The sequence below is a fragment of the Paroedura picta genome, chromosome 6 (assembly GCF_049243985.1).
Source record: "Paroedura picta isolate Pp20150507F chromosome 6, Ppicta_v3.0, whole genome shotgun sequence".
In the NCBI taxonomy this organism is placed as follows: Eukaryota; Metazoa; Chordata; class Lepidosauria; order Squamata; family Gekkonidae; genus Paroedura; species Paroedura picta.
The window spans coordinates 6,127,332-6,148,755 of NC_135374.1; the positions used below are offsets into that span (position 1 = coordinate 6,127,332).

Consider the following 21,424-nt stretch of genomic DNA (forward strand, 5'->3'; position numbering starts at 1 on the left):
GACCCTCCCTGGCCTGACCCAGCAGGGCTCTTCTGAGGGTCTTCTCTGGGGAACGACTCGGTCTCTATGCCCTGTGGCTGGCCTTCCAAAACAACTGGTTGGCCGTTAATTGAGGCAGGATGCTGGACTAGATGGACCCCTGGTCTGACCCCGCAGGGCTCTTCTTGCGTTCTCAATCGCGCTGAGCACACTTAGCTAAACCAAGGTTTCACAACATACCTGAGCCGTACTATTATCCCCTTCCAGCCCCACCCCTTGTCCGAAAAAACACCGAAGACGGACCCTGCCAATGTTATTACAGAAAACATCAGGAGACCTCTTGATAAAGGCAAGAAGAATTTACACCGCTCCTGTCTTAAACAAATTGTTTCATCAACGACAGTCAAAATGGGTTTGTTTTCATGTTCTCTCCGGTGAACAATGACCCATTTTTCATGCAGAAGCGGCACTGCAAAATAGCACTCCGACTTCTCCGGCGGAAGGCACTGTCGATATGCAAGAGTTTTAAAGGCTTCGTATGATTTCGTCGCCTACCGCCAGGTATAAAGAAAAACTAGGATTGCGCTTTTTGTCCATCCTTTTAAACAGTCTAACAATGACTCGGCTTTGAAGCTGGCCATTATTTTTTCGTTCCTTTCAGCCTGCAAGAGCCAGTAAGATTTGGGGCAAACAAAGCCTTAAAGAATACCTCTTCCACTTTCTTAAATATTGATTTTTTCCCCCCCTCCTGCTAGAACTACAGCAAGACGTGATCAAAATTGGTGAATCTGTAGATTTGGACGGGCTAGAAAAGTCAGTTTTTCGCAGGTCCTGCAAGATGGAACTCTTCCGCCAGGCATACGGTTGAGACCAAGACCGCTATTCAATCTGAGATCCCCCATGTCCATCGTGTCCTGCCTCCCCACACTCTCGGCAGTAAGAGATTCAGAAGGTTGACCCTGGCTGGTCGAGGGGGTGAGCTTAGTTGATAGTTTTTCACCTGCCATCTTGTTACCTTTAGTCATTGTAACTGCGGGTATTCATGGGTTTTATTGTGTTTTTATCCTTTTATCCTTTTTATTTATTATGAGCCTCTTGTGGCGCAGAGTGGTAAGGCAGCCGTCTGAAAGCTTTGCCCATGAGGTTGGGAGTTCGATCCCAGCAGCTGGCTCAAGGTGGACTCAGCCTTCCATCCTTCCGAGGTCGGTAAAATGAGTACCCAGCTTGCTGCTGGGGGGTAAACGGTAATGACTGGGGAAGGCACTGGCAAACCACCCCGTATTGAGTCTGCCATGAAAACGCTGGAGGGCGTCACCCCAAGGATCAGACATGACCTGGTGCTTGCACAGGGGATACCTTTACCTTTATCCTTTTATTGTGTAAACTGCTGTAAGCCCAATTGGGAACGGTGGTATACAAATTTAAATAATAAATAAATAAACAAAAAAAACGACGTGATTTCTGAGTGAGAGTCCAGTATGACCTTAAAGCAGGCTTTCTTAGCCACGGTTTCGTCAACCCTGGGGCTTCTTGACGGCCCTGGAAGCGTTTCCCGAATGGGCAAGGAGTTAATTCTTTAGACAATTTAAAAATTTGTTAAACATTTATCGGGTGAGGTGATCCTATATGGTCATGTCGACCAATCCCCAGCCAACGATGGGCTTGGAGGGGGTGGGAAGGGGAGGGGCCCTACCTAGGTGGGCGTGTCCACAGTTCTGCTTCCCAACCATATTTGGCCCGATTGCGCCACTTCTGGGGCTTCTCGAAGACTGAAGAATGTTTCAGGGGTTTCTCAATGATACAAACATTGAAAAGGGCTGCCTTAAAGACTAACAGCTTTTGTGAGTCGGATATCTGAAGAAGTGAGCAGTGATTAACAAAAACCTCTCCCCTGCCTCACATTTTGTGAGTCTTGAAGGTGATCTGGGACTCTTTTCTCGGGCTGCAGTCTGATTAACACAACCACCTATTTATCGACACGCCCTAGAAGAGGTTTCTCCCTCCCGCTGTCCCCCAGTGAGAGATGCCCCAAATTTCCGTCTGCTGTTTCCAGAAAATATAACAAAGAACACAAAGACAGTAGAAAAAAAAGACTCCAAGAGAAAAAGCGTCAAAGCATTTTCATAGCCGATGACCAAGTTACTTAGCTACTGAGGACCTCACCTTGAGTTGAAAGACCTCCCCGGCACCTTCACAATCATTTGACGTAATTATCGGCGTATGAACGTGCAGGTAGCCATGATCCTTTTTTTGAAAACGAGGGAGAAAAAGAGGGAAAGTTAAGAATTTCGGGTGGTACATTGGCTTCTACCCGGAGTTCTGTGTTGTGAATACAACTTCAAGCTGCATAATTCACTTTATTATTAGACTTTTATTTATACTGGCCATCCCGGTAACTCGGCCCTGGCCGGGGCACAACATACCATGTAAATACAGAGTAGAATTTAATTTGATTAAGACAGTGAAAATCAACCTAGCTTTATGCTGGTTACATACCCCAGCTTGCCTGTCATTTAAAAGCAAATACAGCTCATTAAAAAAAAATGGCAGCTTTTGACCCAAGTTTAACCCCAATTTATTCCTTGTGTCCCTTCAGTATTAACAGGGGTGCGTAAGAACAAAAAAATCAGCATTTTTCGGTTCTATTGGACTTGAAAACTTTCCTGTATATATATTTAAAAAAATAACCCAGATCTGAATACCGGCGTGGTGTTTGGATCTGGGATTTTTCGGAATCCCCAAATTTTGGGGGGGTCGCATAAACCTGAAAAGAAAAATGCCAATTTTTAAAAAAGCTTGAATATTATTTTAGCTGGGTTTTTACCCCAGTGAATGACCCTAATATAGGAATGCCAATACTCCCATCTAGTGGTGAAAGGTGGAAGATTCTTCCATTGAGGAGAGAACTTAGAAAGGATGGATGCCAGTTTCCAGGAGAGACCTGGGGATCCTCTGGAATTACAACTCATCTGCAGACTGCAGAGATCAGCTGCTCTAGAAAAAATGGATGCTTTTGGATATTATGGTCACAGTACCTCACTGGGGGCCTTTCCCCTCCCAGCCTCCATCCTTAAACACCCAGGACTTCCCCAACTTAGAACTGGCCACCCTGTCTCCCCAACCTCACCCCTCCCGGTAGTATGACCCCCCCTATTATACAACAGTTTTCAAAAATCTACAACAAAATGCCACGGACCAAAGGCCAATTCATAAATTTCAGCATCTTGCTTGGTTTTACAGCAGGGGTAGTCAACCTGTGGTCCTCCAGATGCCCATGGACTACAATTCCCATGAGCCCCTGCCAGCAAACGCTGGCAGGGGCTCATGGGAATTGTAGTCCATGTGCATCTGGAGGACCACAGGTTGACTACCCCTGTTTTACAGGACAGCAGGGGTGGTTTGCCACAATTAACTCCCCAGGGACAGACACAAAATAGCCCTTCATCGTATAGAGCCGCTCTGATCTGCCTGGTTCAGGCTAGCCTGAACTAAGAAGCTAAGTAAGGTTGGCCCTGGATCATCCTCGGATGAGAGAAGTCCATGGTTGCTGCTCAGAGGCAGGCAAGGGCAAAACCATCTCTGAACATCTCTGACCTTCAAAACCCGTGGTTTCAAAACTCCGACCTTCAAAACCCTAGCATCTCTGACCTTCAAAACCCAACTGGGGCTCTCCAGATATCCATGGACTACAATTCCCATGAGCCCCAAGGGCTCATGGGAATTGTAGTGCATGGACATCTGGAGAGTCACAGTCAGGCCACCCCTGCCTATGGGATTGCTCCTCAATCGCCAACATTATTAGCCTGATCACCTTCTTAAGCGGCTGTAGCAAGAGGCCCAGCCTGACAAAATTATGTTTGGATTTTCCTCAGAAAACGCTTCACTCTGTACAAGTGCGTAAGGAACGTACCTTGAAAAAGGCATGGATGGCCGCAGTGGCTTCGCTGCGAATCCGCAGGAGTGCGCTCAGGGTGTTACTTCTGCACCGGAGATGCGGGAACTGCCGGAGGTAATCCAGCGTTTGACGCGTTTTGTACTTCACAGGGAAGGCCTAACCACCGAGAGACGGAGATTGCAAGGTGGGGAGAGAACCACAGGTTTAGTGTTGGATCATGCAACCTAGGCAAGATATTTCTTCTAATTTTAGGCTTTAAAAGCACATTAAAACCCGCCTTCTCTTTGCAGTTAAAATCCTTTTTGGGGGGGGGGGGTTAGCGTGTGGTCAGATTAGTCAGCCAGATGGGTATTGAAGCAGGGAGGCCAGCAATGAAGAAGAAGTGTTGGTTCTTATATGCCACTTTTCTCGACCCAAAGGAGTCTCAAAGGGGCTTCCAATCTCCTCGCCTTTCCTCTCCCCACAACAGACACCCTTGAGAGGGAGATGGGGCAGAGAGAGCCCTGATAATACTGAAGAAAAGAAGAAGAGTTGGTTCTTATGTGCAGCTTTTCTCTACCTGAAGGAGTCTCAAAACGGGTTATGATTCCCTTCCCTTCCTCTCCCCACCACAGACACCCTGTGAGGTGGGTGAGGCTGAGAGAGCCCTGATATTACTGAAGAAGGTTGGTTCTTATATGCCGCTTTTCTCTACCCGAAGGAGTCTCAAAGCAGCTTCTAATCTCCTTCCCTTTCCTCTCCCCACAACAGACACCCTGTGAGGGAGGGGAGGCTATGAGAGCCCTGATATTACTGAAGAAGAAGAGTTGGTTCTTAGATGCCGCTTTTCTCTACCCGAAGGAGTCTCAAAGGGGCTTACATTCACCTTCCCTTTCCTCTCCCCACCACAGATATCCTGGGAAGGAGGGGAGGCTGAGAGAGCCCTGAAATTACTGAAGAAGAAGAAGAGTTGGTTCTTATATGCTCATTTTGCGGTATTAAATTGCCTTCTGTGTCCTCTAGCAGAGCAAAAATCGACATTTACCACCACGTCGCACGTCCCCACGACACGAATGCTATCTGCCACCAGTTCCACGTTCTGCCTCTGGTAGGGGCTCTTGATCAGCTTCCCTTGCACTTCCACAGAACTTCCAAAGGCCAGGTCCCTCCATGAACAGAAGAAAGACAGACGGTTAAGGTTGGCGCCAACTTAAACTGTTTCATCTTATGTGCTACATTTTTTAGAAATTTCGATTTTACCATGTTGCTATGGTGGTTTTTAATATGATGGCGACCACCTTGGTGACAGTATCTAAACAATAGAATTTCCATTCAAAAAAGGACAATTATACCCAAATGTGGTGGGGTTGTTCATAATATTGGGGCAGCATTTGTCAGTATTTTAAAAACTGAAGATCACACACCAAGCTTTGTGATTGGGCTGGGATTTGAACCCAGGACCCTCTAATGCATGGATCCCCAGCTCGTGTGGACGAAAACCAACTTCATTCTAGACTTTACTTTGTATTATTATTTATTTTATCTGTTCCACATAATATATTTCTGGTGACTGTCCAGCCCCTGAGTGCCTCCTCCTCCAAAGGGCTTGCCTATCTGTCCAGCAGACAGCCAATCGCCTTCCGTCCCCCACCCCCGACCCCCGCCTCCTCCTTCCACTTCCCTCTGAGGTTCGGAGGCTGCAGATCCCTGCTGCATGAGAGCGGCCCCTGCTGGTGAGTTCCCTAACAGCCGCCTGCAGCCCTTACAGGTCCTGGGGGGAGGGGGAGGCCGTCTGCAGCGTTTTTCCACCCCACCCCTCTAATCTAATGCCCGTTGCATTCCTGAATGCAATGGGCTTGGCCCCTAGTATATATATACACTTCTTAAGGAATTATTCGGTAAATAATCAGAGGTCTATGAGACCAAGGTATTTAAATGCCTTGGACTTACAGACCTGAAAAAATTCAGCATCCCTGATTATTTATCGGATCCAAAAACCATAATAGTCCTGGGATTCAGGAGAATCTGGAAATTCCGTTTCAGGTTTGATATGCCTGAAGTTTGAAAATACTGGGGAGGGGGGGATTTCCTGCACACTCATAGTTGGTATAGCCCATTCTAAGTGGGAGGAAGAGCTGCCTCGGTTGCCCCACCATGTATGCATTCATTCAGTTCAGCTAACCTGGGTTCGAGTCCTGTATCAGCAACTACTTGGAGGCTCTCCAAAGAGGAGCCATCGTTGACGTGCAGAAACAAGATTTCTTTCTGGGACCGGACAGACCTCACCCAACCCTGGAAAGAGAGAAACCAGAAGAAGAAGAAGAGTTGGTTCTTATATACCGCTTTTCTCTACCCAAAGGAGGCTCAAAGTAGCTTCTAATTGCCTTCCCTTTCCTCTCCCCACAATAGATACCTTGTGAGGTGGGTGAGGCTGAGAGAGCCCAGATATTACTGAAGAATAAGAGCTGGCTCTTATATGCCGCTTTTTTCTACCCGAAGGAGGCTCAAAGCGGCTTACAGTCGCCTTCCCTTTCCTTTCCCCACAACAGACACCCTGTGGGGTGGGTGAGGCTGAGAGAGCCCTGATATTCCTGCTCAGTCAGAACAGCTTTATCAGTACCATGTACTGGCATTATGTGGCCAAAGTGTTGTATTTACAGATCCTGGCTTCAAGAGAGCAGTGGGGCGTAATCTGGCCTAGAAACTCTAACTGAACCATCTATTCCAGGGGTAGTGAAACTGCAGCCCTCCAGATGTCCATGGACTACAATTCCCAGAAGCCCCTGCCAGCAATTGCTGGCAGGGGCTTCTGGGAATTGTAGTCCATGGACATCTGGAGGTCTGCAGTTTCACTACCCCTGATCTATTCCTCGTGGTATCTCCAATCCAAAAATATAGGAATTGTCCAGGCTATCACAAATCAATAATGGATCTTTTTATTTCTTCTTTTTATAATGGTCCAAAACTTGGTAAATCATCCAAAATCATAACAGAAATAAATCACAACCAAAACGGGTTCCTAGGTAAATTATATCCCGTATTCCCAAACCTTCTTTGGTGACTGTGATGCTTCATAATGTTTTCACTGCTCCATATTATTTATTACTTGGGCTCTCTGTTCATCATCCTTTTTGGGTATGATGAGCAGGGAGCCCAAGTGATAACTAATATGGAGCAGTGTAAACATTATCACAGTCAGTGAGGACGTTTGGGAAAACGGGATATAATTTACCTAGGAACCCGTTTTGGTTGTGATTTAATCTGGTCGAGAACAGGTTGATTTGTTCCTGCCCTCCATGGTGTTTCAGTCATCGTCTCCAGGTCTATAACCAGAGCTGATTCTCATTGGAGCGAGCCAACCTGGGCCATCCAGGTTAGGGCTCAGTAACAGTAGCATGGCATCCAGCCCTCTCATGATTTTGAGAGATTTTATTTTCCTGGGCTCCAAGATCACTGCAGATGGGGACTGCAGCAAAGAAATTAAATGCTTGCTCCTGGGGAGGAAAGCTATGGCAAATCCAGACAGCATCCTAAAAAGCAGAGACATCACCCTGCCAACAAAAGTGCGTTTAGTCAAGGCTATGGTATTCCCAGCTGCAATGTATGGCTATGAAAGTTGGACCATAAGGAAAGCCGAGCGTCAAAGAATTGAGGCTTTTGAACTCTGGTGCTGGAGAAGACTCTTGCGAGTCCCTTGGACTGCAAGGCGAACAAACCGGTCAGTCCTAGAGGAGATCAGCCCTGACTGCTCCTTAGAAGGCCAGATCCTGAAGATGAAACTCAAATACTTTGGCCACCTCATGAGAAGGAAGGACTCCCTGGAGAAGAGCCTAATGCTGGGAGCGATCGAGGGCAAAAGAAGAAGGGGACGACAGAGAATGAGGTGGCTGGATGGAGTCACTGAAGCAGTCGGTGCAAACTTAAATGGACTCCAGGGAATGGCAGAGGACAGGAAGGCCAGGAGGATCATTGTCCATGGGGCCGCGATGGGTCGGACAGGAATTTGCAACTAACAACAAATATCAAGGGTGATTCTCCAGATGTCTATGGACTGCCAGGGGCTCATGGGAGTTGTATTCCATGACCCTCTGGGGAGCAATCTTCAAAGCCCTCTTTCTTCCCCACTTGTTCCACCTACCTGGACTTTAACATCCATATTGGTTGGATTCTGGACTTCCAAAGCTTCCTGAACACGGAGCAGCTTGGCAGCCACAGCATGCTTGGGGAGCACAGCGGAAGAGCAATGCCGAAGAACCAGGCGTAGGCAGCGCACCCCGAACATTTTCAGTCAAGGCCTCAGTTTAACAGCATGCCCTTCGAATGAAAAAGAAATACACACTAAAGCCCCAAAGGAACAAGATCAGTTAGAACATAAGAGAAGCCATGTTGGATCAGGCCAATGACCCCTCCAGTCCAATACCCTGTGTCACACAGGGGCCAAAATCCAGAGGCCATCAGGAGGTCCACCACGGGGCTATAAGAAAATAAGAGAAGCCATGTTGGATCAGGCCAATGACCCCTCCAGTCCAAGACTCTGTGTTACACAGGGGCCAAATCCCAGGGGCCATCAGGAGGTCCACCATCAGGGCTATAAAAACATAAGAGAAGCCATGTTGGATCAGGGAAATGACCTCTCCAGTCCAACACTCTGTGTTACACAGTGGCCAAATCCCAGGGGCCATCAGGAGGTCCACCAGCAGGGCCAGAATTCCAGAAGCCCTGCCATGGTGGTCCCCCAAGCACCAAGAAGACAGATCACCCCTGCTTCAGACATTGTGCTTCCTCTATACCCTGTGGCTAATGGCCACTGATGGACCTTCTGTTCTATATCTTTATCCGATCCCCTCTTGAAGCTGTCTCTGCCTGTAACTGTCATGACTCCCTGTGGGAGCTCTTACACAAATGCTGAAATACTAGTCTGTACTCCCCATGAAATTGTTAGATATTGTGCACCAGGAGATCTGAGGGGCTGCCCCCACTCATCCATACAACCCAGGAGCTATGAGGATTTTGATATTTCCATTCTAAACCAGATGTTATTAATCATTGGCCCAATTTTGACTAAAGCTTTTGAGAAACCCTGAAAACATTCTTCAGGCTTTGAGAAACCCCAGAAGTGATGCAACTGGGCAGACTAACGTTTGGAAGCTGAGCTGTGGACACGCCCTCCTAGCTAGGGCTGCTCCTCACCTCCTCCAGGCCCATCACCAGCCATTGACTGCAGATCCTCTCCTCTGCTGATCAATAATTGATCGACTGGCTGGTTCTTGCATCCTACATCTGTGCCCCCTTCTCTGAAGCCTGAAAAAATATTTCAGTGATTCCTCCATGGTCAAAAGGTTGAAAAGGGCTGACCTATAGGATTGCCAGAAGACCACAGCACTCCCCACTACTAACACCCAGGGTCTAACATAAACAAACAGTGGCCCCCCTGCTAGCATCCCCCAAATAAACATGGGGCTTAAAACATTTTAAACAGAAGCACATTCCACGCAATATGCAATTTACTCAACACGCCTTTATAGAAGAGCCGGGTTTTTTATACCCTGCTTTTCCCTACCCAAAGGAGTCCCAAAGCAGCTTATAAAGCCCTTTCCCTTCCTCTCCCCGCAACAGTAACCCTGTGAGGTAGGTAGGGCTGAGAGAGATCTGATAGAACTGCTCTGCGAGAACAGCTCTGAGAGAACTGCGACTGGCCCAAGGTCACCCACCTGGCTACAGGTGGAGTGGGGGGCCGGGAAACAGAGGCCACAGCTCTTAACCACCACACCTAGCTGGGTCTCCTACAGAACACACACGATTGTGCTACTCATTTGCAAAAGGGGTTTGAGCAGCATCCACGTGATGAAAGTGCACGTGAAAAACATCCCCCCTTCCAAGCCTCTGCCATTCCCTTACTCCAGGCAGGGGCTGGCAGGGGCTCATGGGAATTGTAGTCCATGGACATCTGGAAGGTCGCAGTTTGACTACCCCTGCCTTACCCCTTTGCAACTCCTTGATCTCTTTGCAAAATCCCCCCCCCCACTTTGCCCCCCCCCCTCCGGTTTCCCACCCCCCACTCACCGCCCGGCCAATTTGAGCACAGCTGCCTGCAAACCACCGCCTTCCGCTTTCTTCTTGCCTGTCCCGACACGTGATTCTCCCCTAAACCAATAGCGATCGCCCGATGGCAAGAGGAGCCAATCAGTAAAGGAACTCTCGCGCAAAGGCCAACCCTCCCGGGCGCAATGTTCTCTGGGATATGTAGTTCCGGAGCCTGCTGGGCTAATTCGCCTGTTAATGAACAGAGATTGATTTATTGAAGTCTTTCGCCCCCCTCAGGGTTTAATAATAAAAAATAAAGCATGCTCGGCTCCAGAACGTGTCTTCGATAGGAATACTAGAGGTATAATATTTAGTTATTTATTTGGAATTTGAATGTTACCTGTTTAGAAGCTTGCTTGTTGTCTATGGCTGCCAACTCCAGGCAAGGCCTGGAGATCTCCCGGAATTGCACTCCTCTCCACCCTATAGGTTTAGTGGGGGAAACAGCTGACTCGGAGGGTGGACTCTGATCACATTGTATCAGTGGTTCTTAACCTGGGGGTCAGAACCCCTTTGGGGGAGCAAATGACCCTTTCACAGGGGTCGCATCAAGGCAAGCTGCTTGGCTGGGGGGGCGCCATCTACACAACAGCCTTGCAGGGTAGATCGAGATAGAGCGTTCATCTGTCTTGAGCAGCGGGAAAAGGGTGAGATCGGCATGGTGGGACAAGAGGCAGAGCTGAACTGAGAAACCCCGAGAAAAACCCAATTTATATACAATCATGAACAATGGACCTTCACGCCATTGGTCAGTTTTGGTTTAATTTCTATGAAAGAACCCTTGCATAATTTTATGGTTGGAGGTCACCACAACATGAGGAACTGGATTAAAGGGTCACGGCATTAGGAAGGTGGAGAACCACTGCTGTAATATATTTTCCTTTTTTTTTCTATTTAAAATATTTTCCAGCCTTCTTGTTGCTGCTGTGATACGATCTCATCTGTTCAGCATCTCATGCTCAGATTCTCCCGAAAAGCACCCGGCCAAGGTTTGTCCGGGTTCCCTTCTCCAGTTCTGGCTTCATCCTGTACAGTTCTAACGGAACCGGCAACTCTGTCCATGTGCAAAGTGACTGTTTCCTCCCTCGGTCAGCAGAGGTGACTAAAAAAGGCTCACTGACTTCCAGCTTTCTAAATAAACTCCTTAATATGTAGGGTTCCCTGGTCTGGAATGGGAAACATCTGGGGGCTTTGGGGGTGGAGCTTAAGGAAGGTGCGGCTGGGGGAGGGGAGGGACTTTTCTCCAGGGGAACTGATTTAGAATCATAGAATCATAGAATTGAAAGGGGCCATCTAGTCCAACCCCCTGCTCTACGCAGGATCAGCCCTAAGCATTTGTTGACTGGGGATCATCTGTAATAGCAGGAGAACTCCAGCTACCACCTGGAGGTTGGAAACCCCATAAATATGATCTTATGCTTCCTATTTAGGTGTAGCTTGGTGTAGTCATTAAGGGCGGCAGCTTCAAACCTAGAGAAACAGGTTTGATTCCCCACTCCTCTGCATGCAGCCAGCTGGGTGACCTTGGGGTAGTCACAGTCCTGTTGGAGCTGAGCATTTCTCTCAGAGCTCTGTCAGCCCTACCTATTTCACTGGATCCCTGTTGTGGAGAGAGGAAGGGAAGCCAATTGTAAGCCACTTTGAGACTCTTTCATTTAGTAAAAAGCAGGGCACAGAAATAGTTCTGTTTTAAACCACCTAAGTCAAAGACCCGTCAAAGTCCTCTCCCTCCCCCGTGTGCTCTCTGTAGGGTTCTGCCAACATTTTAAAGCTCTGAACCCACTCTGTTTCATAAAAGCTTTCCTGCTGGCAAAGAAAGGTTAAAATGGAAACATTTCACAAGAACTCACTCTTTCTCTTTTCCAGCAAAGCAATTATTTTATATCCCCCCCCTTTAATTCCTCCCTCCCCAATCATACCACATGATTGGCCAAATACCAAGATACAGTTCCTGTTAAAGAATTGCCATTCGGGTTGGTTTTTGACTCTGAATTTTGTGAAATGGGACATTTGCTCCTCATTTTTGCCAGGGATTGAACCAGCCAAACAAATGATGCACTGCAAGGGACAAGCTTTCCCTGTGGAACTTCAGCCTGCAGTCCTCTAAACGCCCTAGTCTTACACCACAAAAGCAAAATCTCTAAATAGGCATACAGGTGGGTAGCTGCGTTGGTCTGAAATAACAGAGCAAAGCGGCAACATTAAGACCAGCCAAAGTCAAATTGTGAGCATGATATTGTCTTATACCCAGGATTAAACTTGGTGGGCCTTAAAGGTTCCCCTGGGCTCAAATTTCATTAATCTGTTTTCCATTAACTGCATCTTTCAATTAACTGCATCTAGGGTGGATACACACTTTTCTTGGATGCTTTAGGATGCTTTGGGCTGATCCTGCGTTGAGCAGGGGGTTGGACTAGATGGCCTCTATGGCCCCTTCCCACTCTATGATTCTATGATTCTATGATTCTATGATTATGCCTCTGATCCAGATGCAGAGGTTAACCTGATGCCATCATCTCTTGGAAGCTAAACATGGCCAACCCTGGCTTAGTACTTGGATGGGGGACCACCTGGGGAGTTCAGAGCTGGCACCAATGGCAAACCACCCGCATTGGCCTCTTGGTTTGAAACCCTTAGGAGCTTATCGTGTCTTCTGTAACCCCCACTAGGCTGATCTTGTCAGATCAGAGGCAGGCAATAACAAACAATCCATCTGGCAGAGGCTCATGGTTATTGTAGTCCATGGACCACCGCTTGGCCACCCCTGTTACAGGGCTGCTTTCCACCAAAAACAAGGCAGCTGCACTTGAATAGTCCAGAGCAGGGGTAGTCAACCTGTGGTCCTCCAGATGTCCATGGACTACCATTCCCATGAGCCCCTGCCAGCGTTTGCTGGCAGGGGCTCATGGGAATGGTAGTCCATGGACATCTGGAGGACCACAGGTTGACTCCCCCTGCTCTAGAGGAGCCCAATCTCAAGAGATCTTCAAGGGTGAGCAAGGTCAGGCAATGGCCAACCCGCTCCACTGTTCCTTTCTTGGATGGAAAATGCTACAGGTAGCTGCAATTTGACAGTTTGCCACAGGTAATTGTGTCAGGGTGGGATCCCAGTTAATGTCACCCCAGGATTTAGTTCCAGAGGGTAGCCATGTCGGTCAGAAGAAGCGAGACTTCGAACCCAGCATGTCTACGGCGGCTTCTCCAGAAAGACTTTAAAAAAGTGCTTCCCTCCCCTCCGCTTAGGACCATTTTTTAAAGGAAGTGTTGCTGTCCCCTTAACTTTAAAAGGAGGAGCACTGAAATGCAAAATGCAAAGCCCAGAAGAGAAAGCCCAGCTGCTGCCAGAAACCAATCAACAGAGAACAATTAGCAGCTCAAACAAACCAAGGGAGGGGAAGAAAAAAAACCTTGTCCATCCCAGGTTTTTTTTAGTAGCATGCAGATTTAAACTCTGCAATTTAGGGAACATCCAAGAAAGAACATAGATGCAGGGGATAGGAACGGATGCAAACAGATGGAGAAAAAGCAGAGGACTTGGTTCTTATATGCCGCTTTTCTCTACCCGAAGGAGTCTCAAAGCAGCTTACAGTCGCCTTCCCTTTCCTCTCCCCACAACAGAAACCCTGTGAGGTGGGTGAGGCTGAGAGAGCCCTGATATTACTGAAGAAGAAGAAGAGTTGGTTCTTAGATGCCACTTTTCCCTACCTGAAGGAGGCTCAAAGCGGCTTACAATCTCCTTCCCTTTCCTCTCCTCTCCCCACAACAGACACCCTGTGAGGGAGGGGAGGCTGAGAGAGCCCTGAGATTACTGAAGAAGAAGAGTTGGTTCTTATATGCTGCTTTTCTCTCCCCAAAAGAGTCTCAAAGTGGCTTACGGTCGCCTTCCCTTTCCTCTCCCCACAGCAGACACCCTGTGGGGAGGGTGAGGCTGAGAGAGCCCTGATATCGCTGCTCGGTCAGAACAGTTCTATCAGTGCCGTGGAGAGCCCAAGATCACCCAGCTGGCTGCATGTGGGGGAGTGCAGAATCGAACCTGGCATGCCAGATTAGAAGTCCGCACTCCTAACCACCACACCAAACTGGATTAGGATTAAAGAGCTACTGCTTCAAACCCCAACTAAATTGTGTTATTCTTCAAGGTGCTGTTTTCTGCTGTTACTGACAAAACCCACTCAGCCACCCATCTTGTCCTCCCTCCATGGAAGGTACCCCATTTAGCCCTACAGAAGGGGAATTCACCAGCTGAAATCCATCCACGGACATCATCGGTAAGCACTCTCCAAGGCAGGGAAGGGGGAAACTGCCCAAACCCTTCTGGGTTCGCGGGGTGGGGAAACCTAGCTAAATTCCCACAGAGACTGAGCTTTAGAAAAAAAGTATAATTTACCAAGGCTGTTTTAGGCCACAATACAGAACACAGAGGGGCAAGAATAAACTTGTGTGACTATGTTGAAAAGGAACAATAAATCCTTTATGGCCAAAGCTGCCCCAGAGCTGGGAGACTAGAAGAGAACTTTCGGCTCCAGGCAGGAATCTCATGCCCATGAGGCAGCAGTGTGTCCAACATAATGTCTTTCCAGCTGTAAAATAAGGCAGCAAAAGAGCTCTATGCTCCGCCACCTGTGGATCCCTGGCCCTAAAGAGGCACATTGGACCTCCACAAGGGCCAGGGGCTTTTCAGTCCTGGCCCCCACCTGGGCAGAGTCTGCACTTACTTTGTTTATTCCATTGTCAATCCTGTTGAATTCAGATCGATTTGAACTCGGGTCTTCCTCCCCCCCCTCCTTGAAACAGAAAAGTGTTCTGCACGTGGTTAGGGTAGTTCAGAAAGGGGGGGGGAGCCAAGCCTCTTTCTTTCTTTTCTTGAAGGAGGGGGGAGAGGATCGAAGAAGGCAGAGGACGGAAAATAAATACAAGACCGACAGAAGTTGAGAGAAATTAGGGGCTTCTCCTTTAAGGCAAGCTTGTCACATGGCCACCTTTGCCCAATCAGGGCGTCTCTACCACGGAGGTTCAAAACAGCCTGCTTTCCCAATCCGAATCTTGAACTATTGAGGTTTAAAAGCACTCTAAGATATTGCACAATAAAGATAGGGTCACTTTGGATTAATCCTTCTTGCTGCAGCAGGAAAATTTAAATTGCTCAAAATCAAAACGGAAATCGCATTCTAAGTAGACAGCAGGGACTGAATCGACCTGGGATTGGAATAAAAGCTCCGTGCAGTTTACACCCTGGTGGAACGAGCTCCCCGAAGAGATCTGGGCCCTGCCTGAACTTCCACAATTCCGCAGGGCTGCAAAAAGGAGCTCCTCCACCTGGCATTTCCTTGAAGCTGCCTGACTCAAATCATCTACAGGTTCTCTCCCCCCCCCCCTCTCAGGCTGAGAGGTGGAACCTACCGAGGGATTGTCAATGTTATTGTTTTTTTGACATGCTGTTCTAGTTGGTATGTTATTGTTATCTGTTATTAGTGATATTGTTCTATGGAAATATTTGCAATGTTTTATGTAAACTGCTCAGAGCCATAGGGAAGGGCGGTATAAAAATCTTGATTGATTGATTGATTGATTGATTGATTGAATGAATGAATTGCAAAGTTCCAGGGCAACTATAGTCAGAGATTGCCTTGCTGTTCAAAGAGGGTAGTTCAGGTGACCAGATGTTGTTTGATGAGACCCAGCTGTACCAGGTACCACACAGGTGAACCCCTTGTAGCTGTCAGGGGAAGAGACTCTCCCTTAAAGACACAAACAGAGATTTCCCCTTGGTGGGAGGTCTCTGTTAAGCCACCAAAGAAGAAGAAAAAAAATTCTTCCTGTCCTCACCCCCTCGCTCCTAACCAAAGACCTCTTGACTGCAGCTGGACAGAGAAGGGGAGATGGGGAGTTATCTCTGATGAATAGCCGTCTTTCACCGTATTGGGGGTTTTATGGGATGGGTTTGTTTTATTCTTTTATTGTCTCTGAGAGCGGCAGCATAGCAGGTGAAATAAAAATAAAATAAATAAATCCTCATTCATCATCCATGCACCGTGATATAAAGACAGAGGGACTCTCATTCTAGCTATATCTGAGGAAGTGAACACTGACTCAACAAAACCCCTTCCTGCCATTGGCAATCCCCAAATCAGCACCATCTTGTCCTCCTTGGCTAGAGCACTCCCAGGGCCCCCAGAACACTCCCCACCTGCCACAGGGCCAGGTAACCCCACAACCATCTCCTCTCTGGCTTACGACTTGGAGCCTTCCTTCCTTCTTTCCTTTGCCCCTCCCCTTGCAGTCCTAAGGGAGCCCAAGCTCCGCCCCCTCCAACCCAGCTGCTTTCTATCTGTAAAGGACTTTCCTTGGGGCTGGCATGGCCTGTCTGCTCAGCTTTGCTCTTGCGTGTCCTTGCACCTGGCTTGACTGTAATCCGGCTGCTCTTCCTTTCCCGGTTGTGCTGGATGCTGGTGCCCGGCAGACTGCTTGCATTAGGTGAGCGTGGTCGGGGTGGCCAGAAGCTTGCATGCTGTTTCTTGCTCCCCTGTCTGGTCTCCTCCTGAGGAGTCTGCACCTGCTGGCTTGCTCCAGACTCTAGCATGTTGTCCTCCCCAGGCTTTTCCTGTGGTGTCAAAATTGACAAATGTCATACGCCTTGAAGGTGCTCCTGGACTTTGGCTCTTTTCTGCTGCTGTATACGGATTTGTATACATCTGAATCTGACTCCATGGAAGGCACCCTGTTTAGCCGTGCAGAATTGAAATCCATCAACCTTATGGTATAAAGACAGATGGATTCTCATTCTACCCGTATCTGAGGAAGTGAGCAATGACTCATGAAAGCTACTACCCTGCCACAAATTGTGATAGTCTTTAAGGTGCTCCTGGACTTTGGCTCTTTTCTGCTGCTACAGACGGACTCACGGGGCTACCCATCTTGAGCTTGTGGTAGAACAGCTAGATTAGAATTTGGTAGCATCTTAGAGGCTGTCAAGTTTTTTTGGGCTAGACGCTTTTGAGACTCAAAACTCTCTTCATCAGACACCTAGGATTTTTGTTCAGAATCCCCCTCTGTCCTGAAGCCCTCTGGATGTTCTTGGACCACTAACTCCCTCTCTGCCCAGCCTACCTTGCAAGAAAGTTGTGAGGATAAAATGAGGAACAAAGAACGACGTATCCTCTCCCAAACTCCCTACAGGAAAGACAGGATAGAAATAGACCGAATCGCTTTTGGATGCTCATTGGCTATATGAATATTGACAGAGTTTAAATATGCAAAGAGCACGGAGCACCAAACTGCTTAAAAGAATACAATAGTTGTTTGGGTTTTTTTCAAAGAAGAGAAACAAAGAATGGTTGAAGGCTTTCCAAGCTGGGGCCAACTGACAGTTGACTATTTCCTGGGCTGTGCGATCTGGTAGTTTTAGTCCCCGATATTTTGCCAGAGACCATCTTGCCGTGTCCCGCCTCTGAAGATGCCCGCCACGGTTACCAGCAAAACATCAGGGGCTAAAACTTTCAAACTGCAGCCAGGCAGCCCAGAAAATCTTCAACAGCCAAGAGAAAGAAACTTTGCATGGAAATAGGAAAGAGAGAGGCTGAACTCTGTTTTTTAAAAAAATATATTATTTTTTAATTATATTTATATACCGCCCTCCCCGAAGGCTCAGGGCAGTTTACAGAAAACAGGAGGAGATACAAATAACATATGGTGACAGGTAACGGTAATAACAATATAACAATAATGACTTAACAAGATCATAAACAATAACATTATAAATAGATAGAAATTGCGAGGGCCTCAGCTTAAATCTTACTGGGACCCAGTGGGTTAAACCGATTATTGTTGGCCGTAGGGGGGGGGGAGCTTGGGGGCCAACTGGAAGCGGTGGTTTGGGTCGACCTCCACCAAATGCCTGTTCTGTTGTCTGCATTCATTCTGTTTTGGAGGCAAGCAGGGAGGAAGTGGGCTCAAAGGAACAGGAAGTGTCAAGATCCAGGAAGGGATTATTTGAAAAAATGTCCAGGAGATCCTATGCTAACTATGCGAAAAATACACATCTCTTCTAATGCCCCCTGTAGGACACTCTTGATATTGTGTTTAATCATGCATGCTTGCGTATTCCAACAAATATGGGGGGGGGGATGGGACAACTTGCATTATTGGCCCCTTTCACAGTGTACACAAGGGGTTATGGAGGTTGCCCATGCAGCCATTGGAGAAAGGAGTCTGTCATTTGAGCAGTGGGGATCATTTTTTGAAAGAAAACCATCTGCAGTTTTTCCAAGCTAACAACGACACGCTGAAGAATGCTTGGAATCGCTGGCCTTTGAGTCTGCTTGAAAGCACAGTTGCTCCTCTTGATTTCTTTTATTTTCATGCCTTAAACTTTGCAAACATTTCCACGCTAGGGCATCCATAATGAATGAGCACCCAAGCACGGACGCGCACGTCCCGTGGCTTTTCCATTCAGTGCGCTCTTGCGCTCGGTCGGCCTCATCTGCCACGAGGTTTTCGGTCTGATGGGCAGCTGATTTCGGCCGTGGCTCTTGAAGCCGAATTCCTGTTCAGGTTTAGCAGACCTTAGGACCCGGTCTCCTGGAACGCAGGTTCAGGGGCACGCTTATCACCGTACTGTGGGTGGCGTTGATAGAGTCTAGATAGGCAAAGGAGCCGAGAATTCGTTATTTTATTTTATTGATTCATTCAGCTTACATACCGCCCCTCCATATGCAGTCTTCAGGGCAGTGTCCCAGCTGCTTAAAGAATAAAATAGCTTTATTAAGGAGAGAAAGAACTTTGCAAGTAAGAGAGGAGAGAGAGAGTGCGCCCTAACAGTCTAACTGACTATGTGTTGTGTAGGACAGCAGTCTGCAATCTTTTTTCAGTTGCTGACCGCTACCAAGGGGTGGGGGGGAGGACGCAAACGTGTGTGCACGGCAGGTCCGCTCATGCGCGTTTGCACCTCCAGCGTGCCGCCGGCTGTGTTTCCCTCTCCCCCACCCTCCCGCAGAAAGAAGCTTGCCGAACTGCAAGCTAGTCAGCCACTTCGGCAGCCGATTTGCTTGCGGCTTGTTGAGCTTCTCGCTGTGAGGGGAAGGGGAGAGGGAGCCGCGGCCCGGTGTCTGGGGACCACTGGTGTAGGGAATGCAGAAAGGAAGTGTGCAGAAAGTAGCAGGAAGTCTCCAACTGAAGATACCAGGAAGTGCCTGATCTCCCCCATGCCCCCTGAGGGTTATTCTTCATATGCTGTTGATTCAGAGCCAGTTTGGTGCAGTGGTTAGGAGTGCAGACTTCTAATCTGGCATGCCAGGTTCAATTCTGCACTCCCCCACATGCAGCCAGCTGGGTGACCTTGGGCTAGTCACAGCAATGATAAAACTGTTCTGACCGAGCAGGAATATCAGGGCTCTCTCAGCCTCACCCACCCCACAGGGTGTCTGTTGTGGGGAGAGGAATGGGAAGGCGACTGTAAGCCGCTTTGAGCCTCCTTCGGGTAGAGAAAAGTGGCATATAAGAACCAACTCTTCTTCTCCTCTTCTTCTTCTTCATGCATGCTGCAGAATTGACATATCCCGATAGATGGAACATGAAATTTCCCTGCTTTCCTGTGCCATCCTGCCTCTTCTTCTGATCCCCAGAAAGATTATTCCCAAGGTTTCAGGAATCCCATGAAGATAATAGTGGAATGGGATGGGGGACTTGGAAATGACACAGGTGGGGGCCCCCCTCACTTAGCCTTCCACATCCCGCCTTACCCCCAGCCACCAAAACTGCCCCCACATTTTCAAGAACCCAAAAATGCCCCACAGTCTTACTGTCATGACAAATTTCAAGAATCTTCCCTCTGAGGGGGGAGGGAACATACAATAAATCATCCCTATACCAGCCCCCCCCCAGCCTCTCTGATGGAAAGGCTGATTCTGTGAAGGCTCAAGGGGGTGGCAGGTGACAGTGGATGAGCGAGAGGGTTGGGAGTGTCCTGCATAGTGCAGGGGGTTGGACTAGATGACCCATGAGGTCCCTTCCAACTCTTTGGTTCTATGTTCAGTCAACGAGGGTTTTAAAGAGCTCAGTTCTTGATTGGAGGACGGGGCTTGTTGGAACTCATCAGGGTTCTGTCTTTTACAGTCAAGGGTTTATTGTTTTTTTTGGGGGGGGGTCTTGCTTCTCGTTCGGACCATGGATTTGTTCTTCGCTTACTGCTCATTCATTTTCATTGATCTCCGATCTCCAAAGCTGGGTGGGTGTATCCTAGGGGAGGAGGAAATGGGGATGTCACTTTATCCAACTTCTTTTCTTAGAGATTACACAAACAAACAAACCAAAGTATACAGACTTGAATGGCTGGAATCGGCCCTTCCTCCCACCCACCCCCTTTATTCATTAAGCAAGGAACCAACCAAGCGCATGAGATCACCGACCCCCCCCCCATCCCTTGCACGGCCTTGGAAAGTGACTCCACGCACAGCCTTGTCTGAATCAGCGAGGACATCAAGCATCACAAATCACAAAGCCTTTATATTTAGGACTGAATTACTGAAAAGGGGTCGGCAGTCCTGCGTCAGAGGCTTTCTGCTGGCTCTTATTGCTGCCGTCCACTGACCAGCCCAAATGGGTCTGTTATGTACAAAATATTCACAGGGTGCTTTATATCCACCACGGAGCAAAAGAAACAGCCGGGCTATTGATTAGCTGCCGTTCTACTGTAGAAGAGGAGAAAGGGAAAGGAGGGAGGGGGAGAGAAGCTGAAGAGAATGCGGTGTTAAGTTTGCAGAGTAAGTCAGCCGGCCTGCCAGGCCAACGTAGGACAAAAGATATCTTGAATTTACAGGAATTCGTAGATTCCTAGGATTGCTATGGGTTGGTAGACTAGAGCAGGGGTAGTCAACCTGTGGTCCTCCAGATGTCCATGGACTACAATCCCCATGAGCCCCTGCCAGCGTTTGCTGGCAGGGGCTCATGGGAATTGTAGTCCATGGACATCTGGAGGACCACAGGTTGACTACCCCTGTTGGTGGACACTGTGGGTGCCTTATGGCGACCCCTAGTGGAGGGGTGAAGGCAAGAAACGTTTGGGGTTGGTTGACTGTCATGTTCTTTGGTGGTCTCCCATCCAAATACTGCGCAGGTCTAACCCTGCTTTGCTTCTGAGATTAGATGAGATGGGCTAGTCTGGGCGGTCCAGGTCGGGGTCTTCTAACTTACTACCTGCTTACTAATTGTAGGGATGGCAGGTGGAGCGTTCCCCCATAAATTAATTGCCAAGATGGGGAAAAAAAACATTTTAGGTGGTCTCTGTTTCATGCTAGGTTCCTATTAAGGCACAGGAGCCAGGTCAGTTAAAAAAAAAAAAGGTAACCCTGGAATTTGTTCTCGTATGCACAATGATGTGCAGCACATGGACGCATGAGACATCTAAAGAGTTCCATGGTTTCTCTTTGTTCATGGGCAGGTGAAAACCAGAGCTAGCTCAGGGTAGTGGTCAGGAGCAGCGGCCTCTAATCT

At 48.1% G+C, this 21,424-nt stretch overlaps 1 protein-coding gene across 2 annotated transcripts in view; it reads right to left on the reverse strand.

Moving 5' to 3' along the window:
- The window catches only part of NARS2 (asparaginyl-tRNA synthetase 2, mitochondrial), a 56,100-nt gene extending 46,103 nt beyond the window's left edge, over nucleotides 1–9,997 (reverse strand). Inside the window, exons 1-6 of one of the 2 annotated variants that reach the window (XM_077341300.1) lie at nucleotides 9,917–9,997; nucleotides 7,992–8,167; nucleotides 6,036–6,145; nucleotides 4,899–5,019; nucleotides 3,890–4,030; nucleotides 2,143–2,223 (exon numbers count right to left, since the gene is read on the reverse strand). In XM_077341300.1, coding sequence (XP_077197415.1) covers nucleotides 2,143–2,223; nucleotides 3,890–4,030; nucleotides 4,899–5,019; nucleotides 6,036–6,145; nucleotides 7,992–8,135 — 597 coding nt within the window. In that variant the 5' untranslated portion in view covers nucleotides 8,136–8,167; nucleotides 9,917–9,997. Of the gene's footprint in view, nucleotides 1–2,142; nucleotides 2,224–3,889; nucleotides 4,031–4,898; nucleotides 5,020–6,035; nucleotides 6,146–7,991; nucleotides 8,168–9,564; nucleotides 9,585–9,916 lie in introns of those variants that run through there. The other variant, XM_077341301.1, reaches the window with a different exon arrangement.
- Nucleotides 9,998–21,424: the final 11,427 nt, after the last annotated feature.